At 38.3% G+C, this 27,098-nt stretch overlaps 1 protein-coding gene across 3 annotated transcripts in view; it reads right to left on the minus strand.

The window, feature by feature from the left end:
* Positions 1-27,098, minus strand: part of LOC127425165 (rho family-interacting cell polarization regulator 2-like) — a 70,665-nt gene that overhangs the window by 10,211 nt on the left and 33,356 nt on the right. For 2 of the 3 annotated variants that reach the window (XM_051670857.1, XM_051670859.1), the window contains exons 3-18: positions 26,749-26,904; positions 26,484-26,562; positions 24,546-24,569; positions 24,239-24,292; positions 11,502-11,651; positions 11,274-11,337; positions 9,083-9,126; positions 8,606-8,731; positions 8,272-8,420; positions 7,899-8,028; positions 4,511-5,155; positions 2,667-2,839; positions 1,462-1,630; positions 1,131-1,263; positions 665-820; positions 15-188 (exon numbers count right to left, since the gene is read on the minus strand). In XM_051670857.1, coding sequence (XP_051526817.1) covers positions 15-188; positions 665-820; positions 1,131-1,263; positions 1,462-1,630; positions 2,667-2,839; positions 4,511-5,155; positions 7,899-8,028; positions 8,272-8,420; positions 8,606-8,731; positions 9,083-9,126; positions 11,274-11,337; positions 11,502-11,651; positions 24,239-24,292; positions 24,546-24,569; positions 26,484-26,562; positions 26,749-26,904 — 2,426 coding nt within the window. The remainder of the gene's footprint in view (positions 1-14; positions 189-664; positions 821-1,130; positions 1,264-1,461; positions 1,631-2,666; positions 2,840-4,510; positions 5,156-7,898; positions 8,029-8,271; positions 8,421-8,605; positions 8,732-9,082; positions 9,127-11,273; positions 11,338-11,501; positions 11,652-24,238; positions 24,293-24,545; positions 24,570-26,483; positions 26,563-26,748; positions 26,905-27,098) is intronic. The other variant, XM_051670858.1, reaches the window with a different exon arrangement.

Genomic DNA, 27,098 nt, shown 5'->3' on the forward strand with positions numbered 1-27,098 from the left:
AAAAAAAGTCTCACCCTCTTTGGCTAAATCCAGCAGGTGTTGCTCCATGTCTGTGATATTGTGTTCAACGGTGTAGCTATGAAACTGAAACACGGTGAGCACATCCTGTGCCAGAGAGGATGGTGATGGACACGGGGATGAGGCCAGCTCTCTCCTGACCACCATCTCATTCACCACCATCCTTATCACTGCATATACACACAGACTGATGAATATAAATGGGACTACCACAATCAAACCACAATAATTAGTATTTAAACAGACAGAATTTATCTCATTCAGCAAACACACAAGGCCCAATGAAGCATTTGGACACTTAAGCCAAATACAACATACTTAACTATGTATGAATGTCGTTCCATTAGATAACAAAATATCAAACTAAGTGGCATCAGCAAACCAATAATGCTAGAGTTTTTGTGAATAACTTCACTTTATTTATACATTTTTGCCATTGCTTTGTCATACTTCTCCTAAGGCGCTTATTTATTAATCTATCCTACTTGGATTGATATTTTGTTCTAATGATATCTTATGCAATTAAATGCAAATATTTGTAAGTGTGGCTAAAGTATCCAAATACATTTTGAGGCCACTATTTATTATATCTACATATACAGTAAGGGCAATACCGAGGTTACAATGCAGAAGTCATAGGCTCTACCTGAATCAGGTGAATGAGGGAGAATCTCTTGCAGTGGTAAGGCAAAGCTGAGATGCATTTGTTTAAATACACGGTCCAGTGTAGTATGGAACATGCCACCACTGCAGTCAGACCACAGAGACATCAGCGCTGGCTGCTCTGCTAATCCAGGCAGCACTGTTTAACAAACCAAGAGATGTAGGAGCATTTACAGAGGGCTTTAATGTTATAATATGTTATAATGCCTTCATATGTTTAAGCATAATCACACATAATGTAACACTAAAAAATTTACCAAAATATTTTTTGTACATGTACCACCACAGAACTCTTTTTTTGGAAGTTACTGTGATCTTTTCGACAAGAATAAGCTTAAATTGGCATATTCTTAAAAAAAAATATGTCAAAATGGAGTTAAAGCTGTTAAAACATAGCATCAAAATGTGATAACGATGTGTCTAACAAGCATATACTATGATGTACTAACCATCAGATGCCATGGTAAAGCAGCCCGATCTGTCAAAGTTTTTCTCACTGAGCTCCTCCAATAGGACTGTTTGCGTTGCTAGTTTGTGCAGGTACACCTTATGCTGCGATGGGCTTCCTCCTGAGTCCAACAACTATAACAAACACAGAGAATCTTTAGCATGTTATTGCATAAACACACAATTATACTTGTTTTTGTTGTTGTTGTTGTGCTGTACAAAACTGTTGCTGTTGTGACCATGTTCACTGATACAAACAAAGAAAACCACATATTACAGAGTCTGAGATAAAAAGAGGAGGGAGGAAAGGAAGATGTAAATATAAAGCAGCACCTGAATTAGATGATTGCAGTATTGTAGATGAATAACGATAGCCACATCTAGGTTCTCATTTCCTGTGGTGAGAGGCAAGGGACTGCCAGCCACACTGTTCCCCACACCGGTGTCCTCTGTCAGGGCTTCACTCAGGTGGCCTCTTGCTTCTGGATGCTGGCCTGGCCTACTGGACATGAAAGATATTCAGTCACCACCAGAGGGCACTATATGCCAAATGTAGAAGTACAGTACATTCCAGAATTATTTAAACTGGCCTTCACAATGTTGTCCATCCTTCAAACCAAACAATCATGTACTTAAAGGGATAGTTCACTGAAAAATGTAAATTCTCCCATCATTTACTCACCCTCAAGCCATCTCAGATGTGTATGTCTTTCTTCTGCAGAACACAAACAAAGATTTTTAGAAGAATATTTAAGCTCTGTAAATCCATACAATGCAAGTGAATGGTGACCAAAACTTTGAAGCTCCAAAAAGCAGATAAAGGCAGCATAAGATTATCCATAAGACTCTAGAAGTTTAATCAATGGTGACCAGAACTTTGAAGCTCCAAAAAGCACATAAAGATAACATAAAAGTAATCCATATGACTCCTGTGGTTTAATCCATGTCTTCTAAAGTGATCCAATAGATTCTGAGTGAGAACAGACCAATACAAAACTACATTTTCAATATAAATTTTGACATCAGTAGTCTCCTTGGTGAATCATGATTTCAAGCTCGATTACACTTCCTATAGCACAATCTAGCGCTCTGCGCTTGCGTCAAGCGATAGGAAGTGTAATCGAGCTTGAAATCATGATCATGTCTAGAGACTGCAATGGCAAGATGTACAGTAAAAAAAAGTTTACATTTTGTTCTGTTCTCACCCAAAACAAATTGGATCACTTCAGAAGACATGGATTAAACCACAGTAGTCGTATGGATTGCATTTATGTTACCTTTATGTGCTTTTTGGAGCTTCACAGTTCTGGTCACCATTCACTTGCATTGTATGGACCTACAGAGCTGAGATATTCTTCTAAAAATCTTTGTTTGTGTTCTGCAGAAGAAAGACAGTCATACACATCTGTGATGGCCTGAGGGTGAGTAAATGATGAGAGAATTTAAATTTTTGGGTGAACTATCCCTTTAAAGTTATCTGATGGAGGACACCAAGTGGAAAAACAGTAGGTCAATAAACGGTGTACAATTAAACCTACCCGATTCTCTCTGACTCCATGTCAAAGAAGACAGATCGTGAGAGGGTGCCAGCATCATCTCCTGTGTCATCGTCATCAAAGTCGGAGGTGTTGAGGAAGTCAAAGCTTTCAAGAGCGCTTTCCACAGTCAAACTGAGACTTGATGAACGACTCCTATGTGCAGGCACCCGACACTGAGAAGAGACAAACAACCTTCATACCCTGTCCATACACAGCATCAAATTCTAAGTTTCCATCTAAATGGTGCTGGTGCCAATCTAGACGGCTTTGATGATTATAATGGGATCAATCTAGTTTTAATGTGATCTAGTTTTTTTAGCGTCAGTCTAGCCAGACCAAGTTTTTCTGGAAGAAAATGCATTTTTACACTACGATTGCTGAAGTTGAATTCAAATCTAAATTTGATTGTCATCAGTCATCCTGCGCCCACTAGTTTACGTTTGCACTGTGTTCTGTTGTTCTTTCAAAGTACCTTCGTCAAGTACCACTAGAAGTTTATCATAACGGAATATATGTAATCAACACCAGTTCACCTCCATTTTGTATTTACATAAATCACAAACAATAGATAAGGTTCCCAATGTCATGGAAAACCTGGCAATGCCATGGAATTTCAAAATGTAGTTAACAAAATCTTAAAAAGTCAAGGACATTTCTATAGTGAATGTACATTTTTCTTATTATGCTCTGCTTTAAAATATTTCACCACCTAAATATTGCTCTTGGTTAGAGCTTTTGTAGAGTACAACTTGTTAAGCAGGAACCTTCTTTCGAATAGGTTCTTTTCAGTTAAAGGGATAGTTCATCCAAAAATGAAAATTCTCTCATCATTTACTCACCCTCATGCCATCCCAGATGTGTATGACTTTCTTTTTTCAGATGAACACAAGCAAAGATTTTTAGAAGAATATTTCAGCTCTGTAGGTCCATACAATGCAAGTGAATTGTGACCAGAACTTTGAAAGTCTAAAAAACACATAAATGCAGGATAGAAGTAATCCATGTGACTCCAGTGGTTAAATACATGTGTTCAGAAGCTATATAAGTGTGGGTGAGAAACAGATCAATATTAAAGTCCTTTTTAAAAGGACTTATAGGCCAGTAGGTGGCAATATGCACAGAAAATGTGAATTTGAAAGTGAAAGTGGAGATTAATAGTAAAAAGGACTTATTGATCTGTGATATTGATCTGTTTCTCACCCACACCTATCATATCACTTCAGAAGACATGGATTAAACCACTGGAGTCCTATGGATTATTGTTATGCTGCCTTTATATGCTTTTTTTACCTTCAAGTTCTGGTCACCATACACTTGAATTGTATGGACCTACAGAGCTGAGATATTCTTCTAAAAATCTTTGTTTGTGTTCTGCAGAAGAAAGAAAGTCATACACATCTGGGATGGCATGAGGGTGAGTAAATGATGAGAGAATTTTCATTTTTGGGTGAACTATTTTTTTGATTGGTCAAAATGGTTTACAAATCGGTCTGAATCAAAATTATTTTTAAATATCATTTTCTAGAAATCACAAATGACTAGAAAAGTCATTGAAATTCTTTGATCAAAAGCGTGGGAACCCTGCGTAGATGATCCAAACCCCAACCCCCCTTTTCGATCTGACATTAGTGCGGTTACTAGGTGTGCACCTGAGTTTAGATTACAACTTTCAAACTAATCAAAAAAATTAACCTGGGTCCTCACCAAAACTTTAGTGTCAAAGCAACATTAGTCAGACTGTATAAAAAACTGCAACTGGAAAAAAGTAAGGAAGACAACTTAAAACTTGCTCATAGACATTGAAATGAAGAAAAAACAGGGATGCCACAATCAAATGTACTTACCTTGAGCAGGTCTTCAAGTCTCATAACCTCCTGCTCCAAGTCTTGTAGCTCTCCACAGCGCTGGCCCAAGCTCTCCAGCTGCAGTAGCAGGGATTGAATGGCCTCCTCCAGGCTGCTCTCCAGGAATGCCCTGCTGCCCTCTCCCTCCCAGCTCAGAGTTCCAGCCTCAGGTAGCATGTCAGACGAGGTCAGCCTCCTCACCAGCTGCTTCGTCAGACTGCCTTCTTCCCCATCCAGCTCCACGGGCTTCAGCTCCAAGTCTTCATCAGGCACACTGGGCTCCAGGAACACCACATCCTCTGGTCCCACTGCAGAAAGCTGACTCTCAGAGCACAGAGAGCGGGCCTCGGAGCCTGTGCTGGACCCCTGGCCCTCAACCAGATCCCACTCCAGGTCTGGTTCACTAGCACTGGCCACACTTGCTCTCACACTGCAACTCTCTTCTGCTTCCTCACCCCCCTCTTCCTCAGAGGAGGGGCTCGGCTCAGAGGGCGGGTCCGTCTCAGGGGGCGTGACTGTGATCTCAGGGTTTAATTGGATGGGGACGGAGCTTGAGGTGGAGGTGTCTGAGAATGTGAAAGACAGGCGTTTGCACTCGGCAACACCGCAACCTTCGTTCTCATAGACGTCATCAGGTAAAGTGGACTATGTGAAGATAAGTGAAAGAACAAGATAAAGGAGAGTAAAAATTGTCTCTCTCATGTACTATATTTCTATAATTACTATTGTTTCTATGATTTCAGTGGTCTAAAGATGTGTGCAACATTTCTAGTCCTAAAGATTTCACAACAACACACTGAAGAGCAAGAAAGGATTTAAAGACCTCATGAAATGATTCGATGAATGCAGTATTATTTCCTCTGTTGACATATTTTTTTTCAAACAGGAAGCTGTTTATTTTTTATTTTTAAGTTTATTTTTGAGGAGTATGCTAGCATATAGATGACCTCAAAGCTAATACACATGGACTAAAAGCCACAAAACTCCAAATTTGATTTTACGGGGTCTCTACATAGCTAACGTTATAGTAGAAAAAACGTATGTGTACAGATTTGGCTATATTTGTGAGGGCCAAATGTGTAAATTTTGACAAAGATATTTTGATGAAGACATGATGTGAATATATCTGTACACAGGTGCAGCGCATGTGTCAGATGCAAGGAAGTGTAATCAAGCTTCAAATCTGGATTGCAAGCCTAGGAGACTGCAGATGGTAAGATTTATAGTGAAAAAGGAGTTACATTTTGGTCTGTTCTCACCCAAAACCAATCGTATCGCTTCAGTAGACATGGATTAAACCACTTGAGTCATATGGATTACCTTTATGCTGCCTTTATGTGCTTTTTGGAGCTTGAAAGTTTTGAACCCTATTGACTTGCATCGTATGGGTATATTTACCGTACATAATTTCTCCATCAAAATATGTTTGTTTGTGTTCCGCTGAAGAAAGAAAATCATGCAAGTTTGAGACGGGTGAGTAAATGATGAGAGAATAACATTTTTTGAGTGAACTGTCCCTTTAAATCTAATAATGTCAACAGGTTTTGCTTTAGTGCTAGGTTAAAATAAATATCATTATGAAAAGTATTGTCTAGTCTAATTCCTCTTTAATATAGTGACATCAACATATGTGTGTGTGTGAGAAGAAATGGGTGTGGAAGCGGTTGAGTAATGTGACAAACCATAGAGCACAACATGCAAGCAAGACAATTAGGCAACATTTAAAGACACACACACACACACACACACACGTTCACTCAGAATGGTAGGGTACACAGTGACCTAACTCACATAGACTTCCAAACTGGACCTTGAACGAGGTCTCAGCGCTGCCAGATCGCCAAAAGAGCGACTGCGTCTCAGTTTCTCTATGAGAGTCTCTCTGAGTGTGTGCAAGAACGAGAGCCGCTGACCCTCCCACTGCCGAGGCTGCCACTTCTTTCACATCAACACACAAAGCCACATATAGCAGCCACGATGGACATGGTGGCAGGGGGTGGTTACAATTAGACACAACAGTGTGGATTAGGCACAAGCATTTACACGCAAGCTGCAAGCAAATTGAAACACAGTGAATCCAGAACAGCTACTCTGGAGTCAACTGGGTTAGGGTTGGATTAGTACTCAGGTGTTAGGGTGGGGAATGTGTGCAATTTGTCAGTGACAGTGTGTTAGGTTCCAACACTTGATTTCAAAACATCATTTTATCATTGAAACCAAAAAAAACCTTTTGGGGCCATTTTACATGTGACTTAAAGGAATATTCTGGGTTCAATACAAACTGAGCACAATCGACAGCATTTGTGGCATTATGTTGATTACCACAAAAAATCTTTTCGACTCAAAAGCAAAAATCTAAGTTACAGTGAGACACTTACAATGGAGGTGAATTGGACCAGTTTTTGGAGGGTTTAAAGGCAGAAATGCAAAGCTTATAATTTGATCAGAGCACTTACATTGTGGGGGCCTGGGTAGCTCAGCGAGTATTGACGCTGACTACCACCCCTGAAGTCTCAAGTTCGAATCCAGGACGTGCTGAGTGACTTCAGCCAGGTCTCCTAAGCAACCAAATTTGGCCGGTTGCTAGGGAGGGTAGAGTCACATGGGGTAACCTTCTCGTGGTCGCGATCAGTGGTTCTCACTCTCAATGGGGTGCGTGGTAATTTGTGCATGGATCGCGGAGAGTAGCATGAGCCTCCACATGCGGAGTCTCCGCGGTGTCATGCACAGCGAGCCACATGATAAGATGTTGACTGTCTCAGAAGTGGAGGCAACTGAGACTTGTCCTCCGCCACCCAGATTGAGGTGAGTAACCGCGCCACCACGAGGACCTACTAAGTAGTGGGAATTGGGTATTCCAAATTGGGAGAAAAGGGGATAAAATAAAAAATAAAACAAAAAAAGAGCAGTTACATTAATTCTTCTGTTAAAACTCATGTTTTATTTAAGCTGTAAAGTTGTTTAAATCATTGCTTTTACTGAAGTTTTAGGGTTTACGGCGGTATTTGGATATAACTTTAAACATAAAAGGTTAGTAAGTGATTTTATCACACTAAAATCATGTTTACATGTATATTGTATACGTCTTGTGGCTATACTTTTGAAACAGAAAGAAAGAAAAAAAAGAAAAGGAGGGACAAGTTGAAATTAATTTTTGTGGTATCAACATTGTGCCAAAATGCTGTCGATTGAACTTAACTTGTATTGAACCTGGAATATTCCTTTAAGTATATGTGAAATTGGCTGCAGTGTTTGTAGGTCCTCTAGTGGGTATTGGGCCTTCTAAATGCCAAATGTGTTTTTACAAATAGAGCTGATTGGTCCAGTAAGTTAACAAAAGCTGTCTTCTACTCTGGAAAAGAACTGGACTTTGTAAATGGGCACTCACAAAGAAAGAGTTGTCCTGGAAAGTGGGTGTCTCAGGTGTGCCTTGGCTGTACACAGACACTCGTCTCTGCAGGGCGGTGGCTTTGCTCACATTTCCTGAGGAGAGGGTCAGATCCTCCACATCAAATGGACTGCAAGAACAAGACAGACATATGTTCATGTACACCATTAAACCTATAACATTATTATAAAGAAAGAAAAATGTGTATTAAAGTATGTGAAGTTGCCATTAAAAAGTATTCGAGTCAGTAATTCAGCATCATTTCCTTGACTATCCAACAGAGGGCAGCATACATCATCACTTCAATCAACTGTGGCGAAACTGGCTGAAACGCCACAATTCTTATCTCATTTTAATACATAGCGTCACTTACAACCAGACGACCTCCAGGTTAAGTTTAATGGTTCCCAGGTCATTGACGTCTACAGCAACCACCTGAGGCATAGCGGTGAACAGGTCCTTGGTTTCACAGATCACACTACCCACTAGGATATGAGTGGCCAACCCCTTCAACTCTGTCACCTAATAGAAAAATAAATGTATTATGTATTACCTTCTTCACGCTTTTTTTTTTTTTTCTGTCATCAAGGATGTACCCAAATATTTAAGATTGGAAGGGACCAAGTGTGAAAGTTAAGAAAAAGTAGCATTGGAACACATTTGTGTAAGTAAAGTAGACACTGTGTGGTGACTGAACTCCAGCCCACCTTGATGTTGAAGAGGTCTGTAATGAGGGGCATAAAGATCATCTCCTCTCCATCCCAACTCTGTTTGGAGTTTGCTTCGATCTTCCCCTTCAGTTTCCATCTTTGTCTGCCATATCTCATAAAAATCTGCCAGGAAGAGAGAAATAGACAAAAATAAAGAGAGAGGAGGGAAGTAAGTGTGTTTTAGGCAGTGAAATATTAAAGAGTTAGAAAAACAAACAAACAAACAAACAAACAGAACAAACTCAATTATTATGTCACAGCAGTGAAAGAGGGAATTTCAGTTTTGGTTTGATACAGACTTCTATTTAATTGGTTTAGGTGGGTGTACACACTTGTGGAAGAGAAAATGTTGCTATTTTTCACATTTAGTTATTTGGTTGAAGAGCGATGCATTAATTTGACTTTATTATTGAAAAAAGTTCAAGTTTTGAATGAAGCTTTGGATCAAACAGCCAGACTTCCCAAACAACTCACCTCATACTGATCACCGGGACAAAGCCTGGCAAAGCCAGCCAATCCTAAGATGGGAATCACAGGGGGAAAAGGTGGAGTTTGTTAATGAAATCCAATGAAATCCAAGTTTTTATAGTTTTAACTAGGGCTGTCGATTTAATTAGTTAATTTAGTGTGATTAATTATATGAAAATTAACGCAATTAACCATACCCTCAACCTGTATGTAAATTGCGTAAAAAGGAATGTTCCTACTATCAGCAGGATTTAAACTTGATGCACCACCTTGATGCAGTATGGGGCAGTCAGCGCTCCAGCTTTCCACAGATGCACTGTTGTATCCGACAGCTGGACTGTGCTTGCATCTCAAGACAAATTTGTCAAAGTTTCAAAATACGTTTAACTTTGCACATCGTCCTAAAAACATAGCACTTAGAACTAGAGGCGCTGAAAACTTGAGACGCGACACAACCAAAGTGAGAAGCTCCAAAAGTGTCCGACTGATGAATAAGTACATAAACCAACAATTTGAAAATAGTGGACATACTGTATGTAGGCCAATAATAGGGTTATGTTCAATGATATGGAAATAAAAAAAACTATCTTTTGACTTTTGAAGACCCCTTTTGTACTGTATAAATCAGTGTTTCCCAAACTTTTTTGCCATAAGTACCCCCACAGCACTATGAGTTAGGCTCAATTACCTGTCATTGACACAAATCCAAAGATATGTATCAAAGGCTAAATATCATTTAACGTTACCATGAATTTTGTCATAGGAAGTTTCTGGTTGTGATGTTTATTCACCAACAAAAACAAAAAGTTTATTGTGTACATGCATGATTTGTACTATTTACAAGTATTTACATTGATATGTGGAACCAGTACAAAAATGGTACTGTCTCTTTAAGACTACTGGCTGTTCTGCGTTTTGTTTTGTTAGTGCATATTAATGCATGTCTTCTTTATTAGAATATTTTTTTTTTGTTTTGATCAAAATCTGACAGTGAAGAACAGAAAGGATATTAAAAGAGACACTGTCAGTAGCTTTGTTTCCATCAACGATTTTGTATGCGCATTTTGGGATATTGAATAAAAACTGCTGGATGGAAACACCAAGATGCAAATAAAATCTCCAAAATGTGCATAAACAATTTATACACTTGCTTGAGGTGGATACATTTTTTATTTGATAAGATGAAATGCACATAAACTATGATAGAAACACATTTACCGAATAAACTACAGAATTTATGACTGGACTAACCAGCCAATCATCACATCCGAATTGTTGCATCCTGAAATAACAGTGTCCTGACAATCCAAAGCCTGCATAGAGTTTGCAGAGCAAATAAGTCGAATACAAACTTGAACTGTGCCAAAGAGCAGGTTTATTGACATAAGGATGGATAAACGCACACATAGTTCTCCCAGAACTGTGTGTCACGCTGTCGCTACCAGACATGAGACAATTTTTTTTACAGTGTTTTGTCTGTGTTCTAAACTGCAAGTATTTTAGTAATAAAAGAGTCACAGTGGCTTCAATTTCTCGGCTTTGTTCTTTTGAACACATGGGATGGAAACGTGGCTTTATTTGCACATTGTTTTTGCGGTTTTATGGTTTTTCCGCATAAAATAAATTTGCAACTTGGATGGAAACATAGCTAATGACAACTGGATTTATGGATCTAATCTTTGAACACCCATTAAACGAAACAAGTCAAACCAAACTCTCAACACGCAGTGAAAGGATCTCGATGTTAAACTTTGCATATTAAAAGACTGATTGTGGGATTTTAAGAATATATACTGAGATCTTTGGGAAATCTATATTTTTATGCATCCTTATTATTTTTTTTTTAAATCATAAAGATTAAACATAGCAAAATCCAATTCTTTTCGCATACCCCCGGTTGGAAATCACTGGTCTAAATGCTTTACTTGTTTGCTGTCACAATATATGTATATGATGTAATGTATTTAAATAGATTATAATATTTATTATATCTTTATCATTATTTTTTATATTATATTCTGAATTACCTTTATTTGGGGGCCTTTAGCAGTAAATATTGATATGTGATTAATTTGATTATTTAATCGGCACATCATATAATTCATTCCATTAAGAATTTGAATTGATTGACAGCCCTAGTTTTTACACAACTGGACCAAACATCATACCAAAGAGGATTCATAAAGAAACCCAGTACCTTTCATTTTGATATGAAACTCTCCCAGCAGGTTCTCCAGCTCGCCCTCAAAAGTACTCATGTTCTGAGAAGAAGGGAACAGACATTCATAAGCTAAATAAACATTACTTCATCTTCAAACTCTGAAGACGTGAGGACAATCCCAGGAATTCAGAAGATATATTCATATTCTGCTACTGTGTGAATGTAGCCAAAAAGAAACTGGTATATTGACAGATGATAGTGTACCTCTGTATACTCTTTATATCTGCGGTTGACCTCAGCCAGGCTCTCACGTGTGCCTTTAGTGGAGGGTGAAGCAGTGAAGGCCTGTTTCATCTTACTGGCCCCATCACGCAACCGCCTTTGAATACAAAACCCCTCATACAGCTCATCAACCTGTGAAAACATCAATAAACACACACACACACACAGTATTGGCACAGGGAACTCTATTACTCAAAAGCAGTACTGCTCATGTATACACATGGCAACTTTTGAAGTCTAAAGCGCTAGCATACATTATTACAGAACTCCGGGGTGCCCCATTCAGCACAGAAACACAACTTTTATAATCTACTGTAACATTCAGCAGTACAATGGAGCGGAATACTGTACAGAGTGTTGAGAAATGAATTTGAACACTTCAAAAGCGAATGCACAATGATGTGGCTCAATGGCCCTCAGGACAAGCGTTTATGCCATACTTCTGTGATGGACGAGCAGCTCAGAGCCACAGCCTTTATCATGGAAATGCACATTTAGCACATTCGCAACTCACTGAACACTGGGCGGCTCAAATTAGCTATGCAAATCCTATCAATGGTGGAGACAGAAAGAGAGAGAGAGAGAGAGAGAGAGAGAGCTCTCCAACCAAAAACACAGAGAGCCACACAAAGCTGAAACCAGACAAAATTATTGTGAAGCACTAAGGGATTATAAAAATACAACATGCCACAAAAAGCAACAACATCTAAACCACATTCTTAATGAAACTGAAGACTCAATTAATGATAATCAGTTCTGGGAAAAATGGAGCCGTCTGAATAAACAACACAGCCAGGACATAGCCATACAAAACTGAGAATTATGGAAAGGCTATTTTAAAAACTTTTTCAAAAGAAATTTCTCCAGAAAATCTCACACCTGACCAGAAAAAACATGCAAAATAAGATGAGTCAATTGGAATCTACAATAAAAAATAACCAAAACCCTTTAGACTATCAGATTAGCAGAGAAGAATTGACAGATGCACTTAAGAAGCTAAAATCCAGAAAGGCATGTGGTTTAGACAATTTAGAACAGAAATGCTGAAGTAGAGCCCTACAGTAATGCAGGAGGCCTTGTTAAAACTGTTGAATCTGGTTCTGCAAACTGGCTACTTTCCTGACACCTGGAGTATGGACTTAATACACCCATTATATAAGAGTGGAGACAAATTCGACCCCAATAACAACTGAGGCATTTGTGTGAGCAGTAATCTGGGAAAGACTTTCTGTTGTATCCTGAACGCCTGGATACAGGCCTTCCTTACCAAGCACAATGTCTTGAGTAAGAGTCAGATTGGATTCCTACCAAACCACCGCACCACCAACCACATTAACATGCTACACACGATAGTCAACCAGCATGTTTATCAAAAAAGCATAGGCAAAATGTATGCATTTGATTCCATTTGGCATGATGGTCTATATTATAAAATTTTACAATCCGGCATTGGGGGTAAAATACACAACACTATCAAACCTATGTATTCGGACAACAGGTGCAGAGTTAAAATTGGCAATAAAAGAACAGAATTCTTCAATCAAGTGAGAGGAGTGAGACAGGGCTGCAGTTTGAGTCCAACTCTGTTCAACTTTTACATTAATGAGTTAGCAGTGCTTCTGGAACAATCTGCAACACCTGGTCTTACTCTAAATAATTCTGAAGTTAAATTTCTTCTCTATGCAGATGATCTGGTGATGTCAGCTACTGCAAAAGAGCTACAGCAGCACCTGGACCTGCTGGAGAACTACTGTCAGAACTGGGCCCTGACAGTCAATTTGAAAAAAACTAAAATTATGATCTTCCAGAAAAATGCCAGATTGCAGGAAACCAGATACACATTCACTCTGGGAAACACTGCAATAGAACACACCCTACACAATGACTACTCCGGTCTAAACATCAGTGCTTCAGGGGGTTTTGATCTGGCAGTGAATGCACTAAAAGAGAAAGCTAGAAGAGCATTCTATGCGATTAAGGGCAAATTTACCCAAACAGACATTCCTGTAACAATTTGGAGTAAAACCTTTGATAGTATTGTTATGCCTATTGCTCCGTATGGATGTGAGGTTTGGGGTCCACTCTGTCTGGCAGATTACTCTAGAAGGGACAAACACCCCACAGAATCCCTGCATGCAGAATTCTGTAGAAACATTCTAAGAGTTCAGAAGAGGAACACCTAATAATGCATGCCGAACTAGGCAGATACCCCCTAATTATACATATTGAAAAACGATCCCTCAAATTCTGGACACACCTAAATTCAAGTTCCCCTAACACACTGTAACATGAAGCCCTTAAAACCCAAGAGTTGAAGTCTAAAACCAGTCCCCTTTGTCAGCTGGCTCTGAAACTCACAAACCCACTAACAACTAACAAACACCAGTTTCAGACCAGCACTGCTGAACAAAACCAAATCAGAATAAACCAAATCAAACTGGAATGTTGTCGGACCCTAAACAGAACGTATAATCTGGCACAATATCTCCACACTGCAAGACATCCAAAACAGAGACGGATCCTCACCAAATCACAGTCTGGCCATAGACAAAGGGAAACACAGACAAACATGGCTTACAAAGGAAGAAAGAGTCTGTGCTCACTGAGACACTGGTAAGGTCGAGACAGACACAGAGGTGAGAGAAGAAATACTTTGACAAACTCTCGAACCTCATGCCACAGTCTTCGAGTTTAGCAGACACAGATCAAATACAAGTGTAACTGGGGGAGGACAATCATGCATCAGTTGCAGCAAAATTCATTTTTGAAGTGCACACTGTCAGAAATCAATCACTGCCTTAATGTACTTCAGTCACAGTATTATTTTTTTATGTTCATAATGTCTTGTTAAATACTTATTTATTTTATATTGTATATTGTTATTATAGTTTTTATTTTATTCATTACATGGCACCTTATTTTAATTCTATTTTTATTGTTATTTGTTACTGTTTTATTATTATTTTTGTCTTGTCATCTGTTTTGTGTATTAATGCTTTGGCAATATTGTATGTAAACACAATAATGCTAATAAAGTACTTTAAAATTGAAAAAACAATTATTATTTTTTGATAGATCAGAGTGGAAGAAAGATGGAGACTGCAGCTAAATGAGAGAAACAGCAGTGACTTTAGGTTATGATGTGTTTCCTGCACCAATAAAATATATTTTAGCAGAGTTGTGAGGAGACACTTACCGCATGCAAATAATTACCATATGCGAACAAATCGCTCATTTGTTGCAACTTTTTTTAATAAATCAATCAAACCGACTGGCGAATCAGACTGAATCAGTTACAGGAGATATTGGTCTGAATCATGGACTGAAAAACTCAATTCTTCACTGAATCAGTTTGGGTGACTTAGGACCCGTTCATACTGAATGCATTCTTGTGCTAAAAAAAAAAAAAGGCTAGACACAGCACCACGAGTAGAGCAGAAAGCAGGTGTCTCACAAAAGTTTTTAACAGATGAAATACTTTTTAACTTGGCATCTAAAACCATGGCGCTCCTGCGCGAGATGCTGAAAAAACTGCAAGCCGCGACAGAAACATTTTTTCAATAGGAAACTATTTTTAAAAATGTGCTTAGGGGGAGAGGGTGAGAAATGGGACAATCTAACCCAATTTGTGTGTGTGGATTGGGTATATTATCTGTGTATATGATGGATGTGAATGTGTGTATTATGATGTGTGGGGGTAGTTCATGATAAATGGCATTAGATAATGAGTGTGTGTGTACATACCTAGTGTTAGTTTGGGGTCAAATCTGTCCCCTAAAGTGAGCTAAATCTGACAAAACCTCCCTTTGGGGACAATCGTGGACATCCTCAATTAGAAAATCAATTGGAAAATATTTAATAAATAAAGCAAATACTTTTACTCTTAAAACTTACAGGAGTTGGGTTAGGGTTACACCATGTTCACTAATCCGTTTAAGTTTGAAAACTCAGCCGTGAGCTTACTAATATTATCGTTTCCAAAGTATGTGGTTATGGAGAGCGTTTTCAAAAGTCACAGTTTTTTCAGTGGAGAAAAACGCTGTTATATTGTGAATGAGAAGCATAAATGTAGCAAAATCAAGGCATTTTCAAATGAAAAAGTATTAGTGTGGATGTGGCCTTATAGTCTAGACTACAACAGCATTTTAGTGCCACGTTAAAATAAAACAAAAAAATCTAAGATTTCGGGAATAAAATCTAAACATAACGAGATTAAAGTAATAATTTTTTGAGAATAAGGTCATGTAAGGTTTAGGGAATTTTCTCATAATAGGCCTTTTACGAGAATAAAGTGGAAATGTTTTGAGAATGAAGTCGTAACATTACAAGATTAAAGTAGTAAAATGTTGGGAATAAAGTCATAATATTTAGTGTATAATCTCATTATTGACCTTTCACGACAATAAAGTCATACATTTTTGAGAATAAAGTTGTAATATTTCGAGATTAAAGTAGTAATATTTTGAGAATAAAGACAAATTTACGAGAATTTGTAGAATTATGAGATTGAAGTAAACATTATGAGATTAAAGTAGTAATATTTTAACATTTTGAAGCAAGCAGCACATGCAGATTACATATTTATATTATAAATTATTATATTATATATTACATAATTAAATCGCAGTATTTTGCAGTTTAATAACCACACTAGGACAGATCGCAATTTTTATTTGATTAATTGTGCATTCAAACATTAATTTTCATTCCAAATATATAAAATTCCTTGAAATTTCAAATTTTATAGCTAATGCCGGATTTTCAGATTCTATCCATGTTTTCCACATCATAGAAATCAAAGGACCCTACACATGGCAGCCACGGTATAAGCGGACTCCGATAGTTGAATTATTACAAACTAATTCACATCCCGAGGTGTTAAGGCCGCATCACCATGCTACCACCTCGGGTTGTAAAAAATAAAATAAAAATTGCAGTCCCATCATTGTCATTGTCTAAAGTTTAAATTACAACTCAAATGTTTTTGTAGTTAACACAACAGCAATGTTGGAACAAAAAATCCTATTTTGTACTATATCAATACTTAACCTATTTAGTCGGAGCAAAGCAGAGATTATAGCAGATGAGCAGAGAATTTACATGACAGGGCTTCATTCATTATGGTCAGCCGCTGATGTTGTTTCCCAATTCACAGCCTCCGGCAGTGACACAACGAAACAAATTTGTGTATTTGCCATCTATCCCAAGTCCTGATTGTTACCATGTTTTTGAACATGTAACAAAATTATTGTCAAACAGATTCATTATACTAAAATATTTTCAAGGACAATTAATTTTTTTCCAGGACATTTTGGCATTTTTCAAATTTTCCATGACTTTTCCACAACTGGAAAACTGCATTGCAAAATTCCAGGTCTTCCCGGTTTTCCAGGATGCATGGGAACCCTGACAAAGTCGTAATATTTTGAGATTAATGTCAAAATTACAAGAATTGATAGAATTATGAGACTGAAGTCATATTATTACGAGATTAAAGAAGTAATATTTGTAAATTTAAAAATCTTAATGTTTAGGTATTAATCTAATTACTGGCCTTTTACGAGAATAAAGTAGTAATATTTTGAGAATAAAGTCAAAATTATGAGAATTTATAGAATTATGAGATTGAAGTCATAGCATTACAAGATTAAAGTAGTCCTATTATGAGAATAAGGTAGTAGATTACAGTATTTAATTCCAATTAGCTTTTCTTTAAAAAAATAGAAGACTAGGTATTTTCAAATTTGTAAGTTTGTAAAAGTGTGTGTGTGTGTGTGTGTGTGTGTGTGTGTGCGTGTGGTTTATTAGGCATCTGCCTAAAGGGTGTCGTGACATGTCAAGTGCAGCTTGCTAGTGAGCTATTGCATGTAGGGGTGCCTGCATTTCCTCTCCCTTATCTCCTCCCGCTGGCCACACCAGCCGGTGTTCAGGAAGCAGAGTGTGTACATCTTCCTTGGTCAGTATACAGCCTCTCCCTCACCAAGACTCCTATGCCTCCTTGCGGCAAACCACGTTAACTGGGGTTTTGCGACCAACGCAATCAGCGTTAACGATGCTTCAGCTTCAGGGCTCTCCTGTCCCATTTGCAATAGAGTGTGTGGCTCTAGGATCGGCCTCCACGGCCACATGAAATGGCACCAGCATCAACCTAGCTGACAACTTCACCCAAATCCCTTCCTACTCCTTTGAAGCCAGCGTCATCATCGGGCACGATTGACAAGCAAGAGTGTGTGTGTGTGTGTGTGTGTGTGTGTGTGTGTGTGTGTGTGTGAAGAGAGTGTCTGGACGGTGGTCCTGTGGGTTTAATTACATTGGGAGGAAAGACCCCACCCAAGTCTGGAGAACTTTTACCACACACATGCACACACTCACCAATCGCAACCCTGTTATGGTACAACAGCTGCTTGTTTATTTGGCTCCATTAAATTCTCTTGTCGGACTCCTCTCATCTGCCATAGCAGCAAAGCAGCATGGGAAATGAATCACCATGACCGCCCCAAGCCTGCTCCATTCTGTCAGACGAGTGCGGTCTGATGCGTACATTTTTATAAGCTGCATTTGGACAATAAATTAGCCCAAGGAAAAACAAATTTTCACTAAGCTCTAGCTATCATCTAGTCTGCATTTAAAGTGTCTAGTGTCTGCATTTAAAGGGGTCATATCATACATATTTTTATCATTTCATTTTTTTTTTTTAATTATTTTTTTTTTGCAGAGGTTCACTTACAATGTTAGTCATTTTTTTTTTAGTTTGTTATGACCATTTACCACTTTATCTTTGATTCTTAAGTGAGTTGCACACCGGACGAGAACTGCCACATGGGCGTCAAGTCACAGGTAGGACAAAGTAGGGTATCGCACATAGAATATGCCAGTCGAGTGTAAAGAGCTTGCAGTTCAAAAGTTAAATATGAAGGTTTCTGCACTTAAAAAAATGTGATCTTGATGAGTTTGCAAGTTGGTAAAAGATTAGAAATGGCAAAGTTTATTATGCAATTTCTCTATATGTAGCCTTGAATAGGCTTTATTGAAGCTGTCAAACCATAAAAACACATACTTGTTACTGAAAATGCATTGTGTAGGCTATATGAAAGTTACATATTCACAATGCATCTTCTAGCCATGGCTAAAGTAAATAATCTAGGTCCCATGATAATGATCTGGGTCAAATTTAATGGAAAACTATTTAAGGGGAAGCCCCCGATGTTGTAGCAGGGCTTTATCAATGGACACCGAATGGCAGTGCCAGTGTGCGTACATTCATTGAAAACAATGGTTTCGAATTTGAGGTAAATTTCAAGTCTGCAGTGTAGTTACTCATAATCAGTAGGTGACATATAAATATGTTAATGCTGAGGGGTTTCTGATGTCAGAAAACCAAGAAGCCCTTTAAAATTTCAACATTTATGTCATGTAGAAATGTGTTGTTGTGTTATTCACAGGGCACTCACACAATTTTCCTCAGACCAATCCTCAATGTCTTCCCAAATTTACCAAAGACATGCATGAAATGAGTCCAAACAGGAGTGACTCGTGACTAACAGGATAATGGGCCGCTCAGGTTAGCCGTTGGTGTCAGTATGGTGTTTGTCAGAGCTTTGTGTTTGTTTGAACAGAATTTATTGAGCTTTTTGATACAGACATAGCAGAAAAAAAGTATTGAGCCATTACAATCCACTTTTCATAAGCTGACACTGTGCCAGACTTGTACTGCCTCAGTTAAATATTCATGTCCATTCAATGGCTGATTTCTATCTCATCTGCTGCAACCACAGCAACTGTTCTCAGAGGCAGAGCTTAGGGTGACAGAAACAGACAGCCCTGCAGTGACTGAACAGGATGCCCACTTCTACTGATGAAAATACTATGACCTCAAGAAGTATTTGGACACTTCAGCCACACTTAACAATGTATGGATTTTATTACATAGATTTAAAAATATCAATACCATTTGGAGCCAATGTAGACTGGCAGAGAGGCTGGCAAACCAGTCAAGATGTTAGCTTCTCCATCCTTAGTAGAAAATAAGTCATGGGGAAAGTGCAGGAATTGAGGAAGAAAAGTGCGTGACACTATATTAATGTTGTGTTTGGAAAGATGATGCATTTGGTGTGTACTGAATGACATACACCCAAATACACATTCCTGCAAACAGTCAATCCCACTGGGAGTGTTTTTGATCTACTTTTAGTTGACAGCAGAGGTCCAAGGCCCGACTCAACCAACCCATGCATACTTGTGAACAGCTGTTTGGCAGCACTCTGTCCATCGCAAGCGTGGGGGTTTTGATTAGACCTACTGAGTCAAATAACAAGCCAAGAGTATGCAGTTGGCCCATATAATAAAAAAACAATAAAAAAAAGACATACATGGCATATTAGTGGTGCGTGCTAAGCATGCATCACTAGTATTATTGCTCATACTTAGGGACAGGGATTTAAACAAACCCCTTGTCACTCACTATTTGTGCTACAAATGGACACCAGAAAGCCGTTAATTGCAAGAATGCTGCTTGAGATTTGAAATCACGAAACCACGAACATGCATCGTGTTCACAGCTTTCCCTTTACCACATACTGCACAGAAGGCTCGGTGAGTAAGCAGCTTTCTCCACAGCAATGTAATTTGCCTGTGAAGCTTGTGTAAATAAGAAACATCGGCTCCGAGAAAGATCTCGCTATTTTATTTTCTGTTGCTTTGGTTTATTTCAAGATATTCCAGAGTTGTTGCTGTGTTGTTTCCTTAACTTTCTATCGTGAATCTATCAGCGGAACTGCACTACAATAGTGGGCTTTCCATCTTATGTCAAACTCCATTGTACTTGAGCGCATATACGTGAACATGAGGGACAGTTGATATTTTTCCACTGGTGTGTATAAATGGGTATATCTTATTCAGTACGTGCTTTTCCCACTCCCAGAAATGTTGAATTCTTTCCGTTGTGTAGACTCGTTGATAAAATGTAGGGGTCTATCATATGATAGATAGTTATCTGGTCTGTTCCATGCACATGCGCACTCTTCCAAAACCTGTAAGAACACCGCTTATGTGTTTGCATAGCCACATAAGCCATGTTTCTCTGGGAGAAACCTGGGTGTGTTAAACCGCTTTTTCTTAATCCCTTAAACGGCGTAAGGGAAACGGCGTTCTCGTTTACATGATGTTTCAGAAGTCCCTTTTCTGCAAAAACCCTGGAATAAACCCGTAAACACATGTGAACAGGGTCAATGATACCTAAAATCATGTGGCTTGTTGAGAAGAGGGGTCCCAGTACATTTCTTAGGGCTCAGACTATTTTTGCCTGATAGATAATAAGAGGGCATAAACATCCCACAGACTTAAATTGAAGGAGGGACCCCAAGCCATTCTGTATCTAAGAACCAGAATATCATAAGAGAGCCTTTTTGGGCCAGTGAGCAACCACCAGAACTCCTTAGCAATCCCCTGCAAAGCCACAAGCAACCAGCCAAAACACTCTTAGCATTTTGGTGACAAACAAGACTCATATTTACTGCAAGATGGGGATATTTTAAAAAGACAACTAAATAATCTGGCTGGTGAAAAATCCTCTTAAATTATGGGCATTTATCAGCTGTGATCAGAGTATTTAGCCCCTCTACTATAAAATAAAAGGGGGGGCAACGGCCCAATTAAACAGATTAAAACCTCCAGTTCACCCAAATTTCTTCGGAGACTAAAGCCAGATCAAAGAGCATGGGGTAGAAGAGAAAAGATGCCCACTAATTCACACCTCCTCCAACACAAAACACTTCTGACAATGACAGTACAGATATCGGACTGTAGGCTGAGGCCTACGAGTCAGTATTTCTATAGGTGTTTGTTTAGTCTCCCATAAGGTCATAAGTTCAGATTGAGGGTTTGTTGGGTTAGACTGAATTCTTTGGCAAGATTGAACCTGTCAATACTGCCCTTCCTCTGAGAAGACACCTGCTCAACCTGTTGAAAAACTTCCTGTTGGCATTGCTCAACTTCCTGTGGGAAGAAGGGTTGCGATGACAAGGTTGTTAAAAGAGAAAGCCACTGCAGAGAGTCTGTAGCCCAGCTGACAATGCCAATCTATAGCAGAGTCATAAAACAATGATCGAATCTTTGACATTGGTTTTCCTATACCCATCACTGGCCACTTTATCCACAGCACTTACAGGGATCAATGCGCTCAGATATCAGTCTGCTGAGTCAAAACCGATGGGTTTCATTCCTGTATTCAGTACCTTCATTCTTCTAGCCATTAACAACAACATAAACAAGGGTGGCCAACAACTCAGAGGACTTTGATGTGTATAAAGGGTTGCTCAGAGCAGATTATAATGAGATAATTGATGAGGATGGAAGTCTGCTGGATGCAGCGTTGTTCACGTGAAAACTTGTTGCGTTCAGTTTAACATTGGAATTAGCACTGTTTTTGCTTTTGCCGTTAGGTTTAAGTGTTAATGAACTTCTTTAACTGGCGAAGAAGGCAGATTTTTATAAGAAATTAACTTACATTTTGGGCTGTTTCTTACCAAAATGTTTATGCCACTTCTGGGTTCTTTTTAACCCTTAAACTGAGCCACTGTCAACTGCCATTGTATTGAAATCAGCAAATGGGACATCCTTGAAAATCCCTTCTTCTGTGTTCCGCAGAAGAAAGAAAGTCATATGGGTTGGGGTGAACTATTCCTTTAACATGAACTTTGCCTCTCTCACACGGTTTCACCAAAATCATAAAGAAAATGCTTTGCCCCCTCCTAATTAGACATGCTCACGCTCATTAACACCTTGGATTTAGCCATCAGAGATTTGTTTGTCACTCAAGAGGATTGCTTTGACCTAGATCCGGTGCCAATCATAAACAGCGTAAAACACAGGGGAAAACAAAACACTCCTCCAAATTACAGCAAGTCCGACACAAAATGTTATTTATAACCGCAAAGACCGTAAACAGAAAAATAATAATTCGATTGTCTCTCCAAGATCTGTACGCTATGAGACAGTTCAAAGTGTTCCTGTGGGCTGGCTGAATGTGGGGCTAATTTCAAGTGTGTAAGGCTAATATGAGCTATGAATTGCTCTTCAACAGCCTCAAAGCTGCCATCGTCAGGTTGCCATGGCTACTTTGAGACTAGATGTGCTGCCGAGTTGCCAATCAGCATTGTAGTTTGTTGCAGACACCCACCTGTATGCCACTAAAACACACTGCAGAGGAAAAGGACACAGCAGGACTCCAAAGAGTGGAGAATGCCAGACCAGGGGACTCGAAATGAGTCAGGACATTTATTGGAAACACAGAGCGCCCCTGTCCTTAGAAAACACTAACCCTCTCACCATAGCACACTGTAACTGCAATTTCAAAGAGTGAACTAGTCTTACCTTTTCTAATCTATAAAAACAAACTCATATATACGCCATGGCTCCAAACGGTATTTGGACACTTGTCATGAATGATGAATGCATGAAAAATGCATTAAAGTCATTGCATTATATAGAAAATATCAAAGCAAGGTCATTTTACTGGAAGTATGAAGTCAGATGCCCTCAACTTCACACTGCTGAGAAAAACACAGGTGTAGTTCATCACATTAACTATATACATGTTCCTCAAAAAAGTGACTTGTCTTACTTTGTATTACTTTAGAACAGTATATCTATTGCCAGAGTTGGGAAATAACAGAATACATGTAACAGAATTACGTATTTAAAATACTAAATATTAGTTACTGTATTTCACTACAGTTACCATTTATATCGTTAGTAATTAGAATACAGTTACGTTCAAAAAGTATTTTGATTACTGAAGAGATTACTTTGCATTTTATTGTCATTTGTTAATATTTAGTCTATTCAGGTGGAAAAAATGTATCCATATGAATGATGCGATCTGAGGAGATTTTGAACAGCGGTGAAACACTTTCTTATGATTTGTTTCATTCATACGAGTGCTTTCACAGGTTGGATATGACATCGAGGAACTTTCCCTTGGGAGCTTAACAGAGGAGCTACATCGTGTTTCTACAGCTTAACAAAAAACATTTAGAAACGCTTTGAAAGATGAAACATAAATCCAATAAATACACGATTACATTGTCAATGTTTTTTATGCGGTTAGGGTATTGCTAACCAATGTAGCCTTTAACATCGTATTAAAAGCTACAAATAATATATTTTCTGCCTCATTCTATGAACAGAATTCACATACGATCGGAAAAGGATGTTGTTGAGGACACTATGTGGGGTTTTGAAGTTTGGAGCCCCAAAAATAGTTAACCTGTAAATTGTAAAATAAACATTTGGCTTTATGCTAAGCTAAAGTGCTATTTCTTGCCGTTACATGCATCTGTTACCAGGCATGATTATATTTTATAATGAATTTTATGAAGAAAATTCATGTTAGAGCATAACTGTTTTCTCTAGTAAGACAGGGCAAAGATGCACTGCAAAACTTTTATTCTTAATAAGAATTTTAACATTGTTATCCTGTAAAAATATCTAAAAATCCTTAAAACAAGAAAAATGTACTTGAGTAGCCAAACTGCATAACATTTTTTTTGTGAGAGTTATGCTTGAAAAAGTGTTTGTGCTATCGTCCATCATTTGGTTTGATATTTTTATTTAATGCAATAATAATCCTACCTTTTTAAGTTTTAATGTCAAAATACTTTTTGGGACCAATGTAATACATACATATACATAAAAGAAAAAGACGTAAATCCACTCTTCACCTTACTGATGTGGAACTCCAGTCGTCGCATGTATCTCTCTATAGTCTTAATTTGCTGTTGGAAAGAAGACAAAAAAAGATGAAAATGAAAAGACATACGTTATTCACACAGGGATCAATCAGGGACTGACACCAGCAGAAATCAGAATGTCGCAATAACGGATCACTGCTGCAGGAATGCAGCACATCATTAATGCAAAGCTGCTTACGTTTCCTGGTGCACATTTCTGTTTTCAAAGTTCTAAAACAGGTTAAGACAGGTTAACTTAGATGGGTTAAGAAGGCCTTAGTGTGTTTAAGGACCCTACCTTGTCCAGATCATACAGCACACCCTGAAGAAGAAAACAGATACATAAAATCAGTGGAAATGCAAGGAAATACCATTTTATAATTTTAAAACACAACTCTGCTGAAACAATCAGCATATTTTGTGTTTTGGATGTTGGTCCCCTGCTTGGGTTGCCAATCGTCCCTTATAATACAGAATTGATCTGTATTTAAGAGAACAAAACTGTGTTTTGTATTGAATCCATATGGGACACACCTTGTATTTTAGTGTCTTATACCCAAACAGCTGAGTACGCTGAATCAGTTTTACATACAAGTGTCAATGTTAAAAATTACAGACTGCAATGGAAATCAAATCAAGAAAGATTTTTTTTTTTTGGCTGTTGCTACATCAAATACATTTCATCACTTAATTCTGTCAACTTTACACTGACAGTGTAGCATTTCATTTTTGTTTACAATGTGGTCAATCGTCACCTGCCAGCAATGGTTTACTTAATTGTCAAATGGAAAAAGTGGTATAAAGAATTGGAGAGTGTCCCTTATTTTCCATAAACTAAAACATGAGAGTGTCCCTTATTTTACTCTGAGGATGTTGGCAACCCTATGTGCTAGTGTCCCCATTAGGCTAGTTAGCTAGCTTAAGACTTCCTTGGTCAACCAGCTCCACAGGGGGATCATGCTGGTTGACCAGCTAGAGTACAATCAAACCAGCATAGAATAGCCTAGACCAACATGGAAATTAACACTGGTCTAAGCTGATCTTTTCAGCAGAGCATATCCACCATTTTCCTGAACGTGGAAGACTCATACCTGAAGCCTGTTTTCGTTTTCCGATCTCTCAGTGTATTTTCACTCGCATCTTAAAAGATATTTAAATGTTTTGCGTATTAAATTTGTATAAATGGCCAAAAAGGCATTTGGCTCCATCGTGTCAACACTTACAGTCACGATGGATACACTGTAAACCCTAATGTTGTCATTACTGGAAAAATCAAGTTGTCTTAATTAGGTAAACATTTCAAATATCTATGTTCATTGAACTTATTTTTCTTTAAAAAAAAAACAACAAAAAAAACATAGACTTAAAGGAAACATATGGGGCATTTAAATGGTTGTTATTAAGAATTCATAGAGGTTTTAGCTATTTTGTAGTATTATTTATGTTGTTTTTTTGCAAATACTTGTTTTGTGTGATGTCACCATTAGAGTGATTGTGTCCCCTTTGATCAAGTTGGGGCCTGTTAACACTATCTCAGTTCTCCTTGTGCATGTGCAACTAAGGTACAGGTGTCTATGCATTTCTGTGGAGAAATACGTTTATTTAATGACTGACTTAGAATCACTTAGAATCTTCTTTATTTAAGCGGTTTTATTGTATGACCTAAATTTGAGTCCATTCAATTAAAATTATTAAGTACAAACAACAACATTTAAATAGCAAATATGAGTAAAGCTCTTGCATCTTGTTACCTTAACTTAAATAGTTAAGTTCATTTTATATGATCACCAAGTTTAGTGAACTTAATTACACAAGTTTTGGAGACACCATTACACAATTCAACTGAGTGAACAAGTTTACTCACTCAATTGAGTAAAGTCAGTGTTTTCAGTGTGTCTTTTGACAGTGCTTCACCCCTCAACGTTTAAAGAATAGGTAGATGACACCAAGCAATGGCCAGCGGTTCATTACCTTGATGTCTTAAACTACTTCTAGGTGACAGCTAACAACTGCACAAGTTGAGTCTGAACTCATTTTTACTGCAACTAACACTTAAAATGGATGTTGTTCTCCATCTTGACTGCTCGCTTCAGTAGTTTTTACATTGCTTTTTATGGAGACCGGAACCAGAAAACAGTCTAGCAGCAATCAGAATCATCATAGCAGTGCCCAGTAGTTGGTCAGGAAAACTGTGGCTAACGGTAATGCTGGGTGAAGATGTCATATCCTGTCTCACCAGTCTGGAGTTTCTCTTCATATCCTTCATGAGGGAAGTGAGTTTATCCAGCTCTGTTTGATGCACCTCCAGATACTCACTGACAGAAAGAAAACATGAAAAAGTATGACGTCAGTGGTGAACAATGACTGAACACAAAGATTTTATAACAGCTAGCCTGAACAACATTGATTCATCCAAAATGTGTGTACGACTGCGTGGGGAGGTGAGAGAAAATCTATGGAGAAAAGTCCAGACGGAGAAATGTGAGTCAGAGGAGACTCACTCCAGGCCTTGTTTGAGGGCTCCGTAAAGTTCTTCCACTCTTTTGGGCTGCGGCTCTCGTGAGCTGCTGCTGGACTTGTGCCCGGACAGATGGGACTTCCTTGGCTTTGAGATGGGCTTCTTCTGCACTGCTGAGTTCCCCATGAAGGAGTTACACCTGGAAACACATAAATGTAAGCAATCCATTTACTTCAAAGCATTCGCTTGGAATCTCTATATACAGTACCTGTCAAAATTTGGACACACTTGACTGAATTTTTTCTCATGTCTCATAAATACCTTTTGATTGATGCTTAAATGATTGAAATTAATTTTGTAGAATTTTTTTTTTTTTTTATTTAATCAAGAAGC

This window comes from Myxocyprinus asiaticus, chromosome 34, assembly GCF_019703515.2.
Source record: "Myxocyprinus asiaticus isolate MX2 ecotype Aquarium Trade chromosome 34, UBuf_Myxa_2, whole genome shotgun sequence".
NCBI lineage: Eukaryota > Metazoa > Chordata > Actinopteri > Cypriniformes > Catostomidae > Myxocyprinus > Myxocyprinus asiaticus.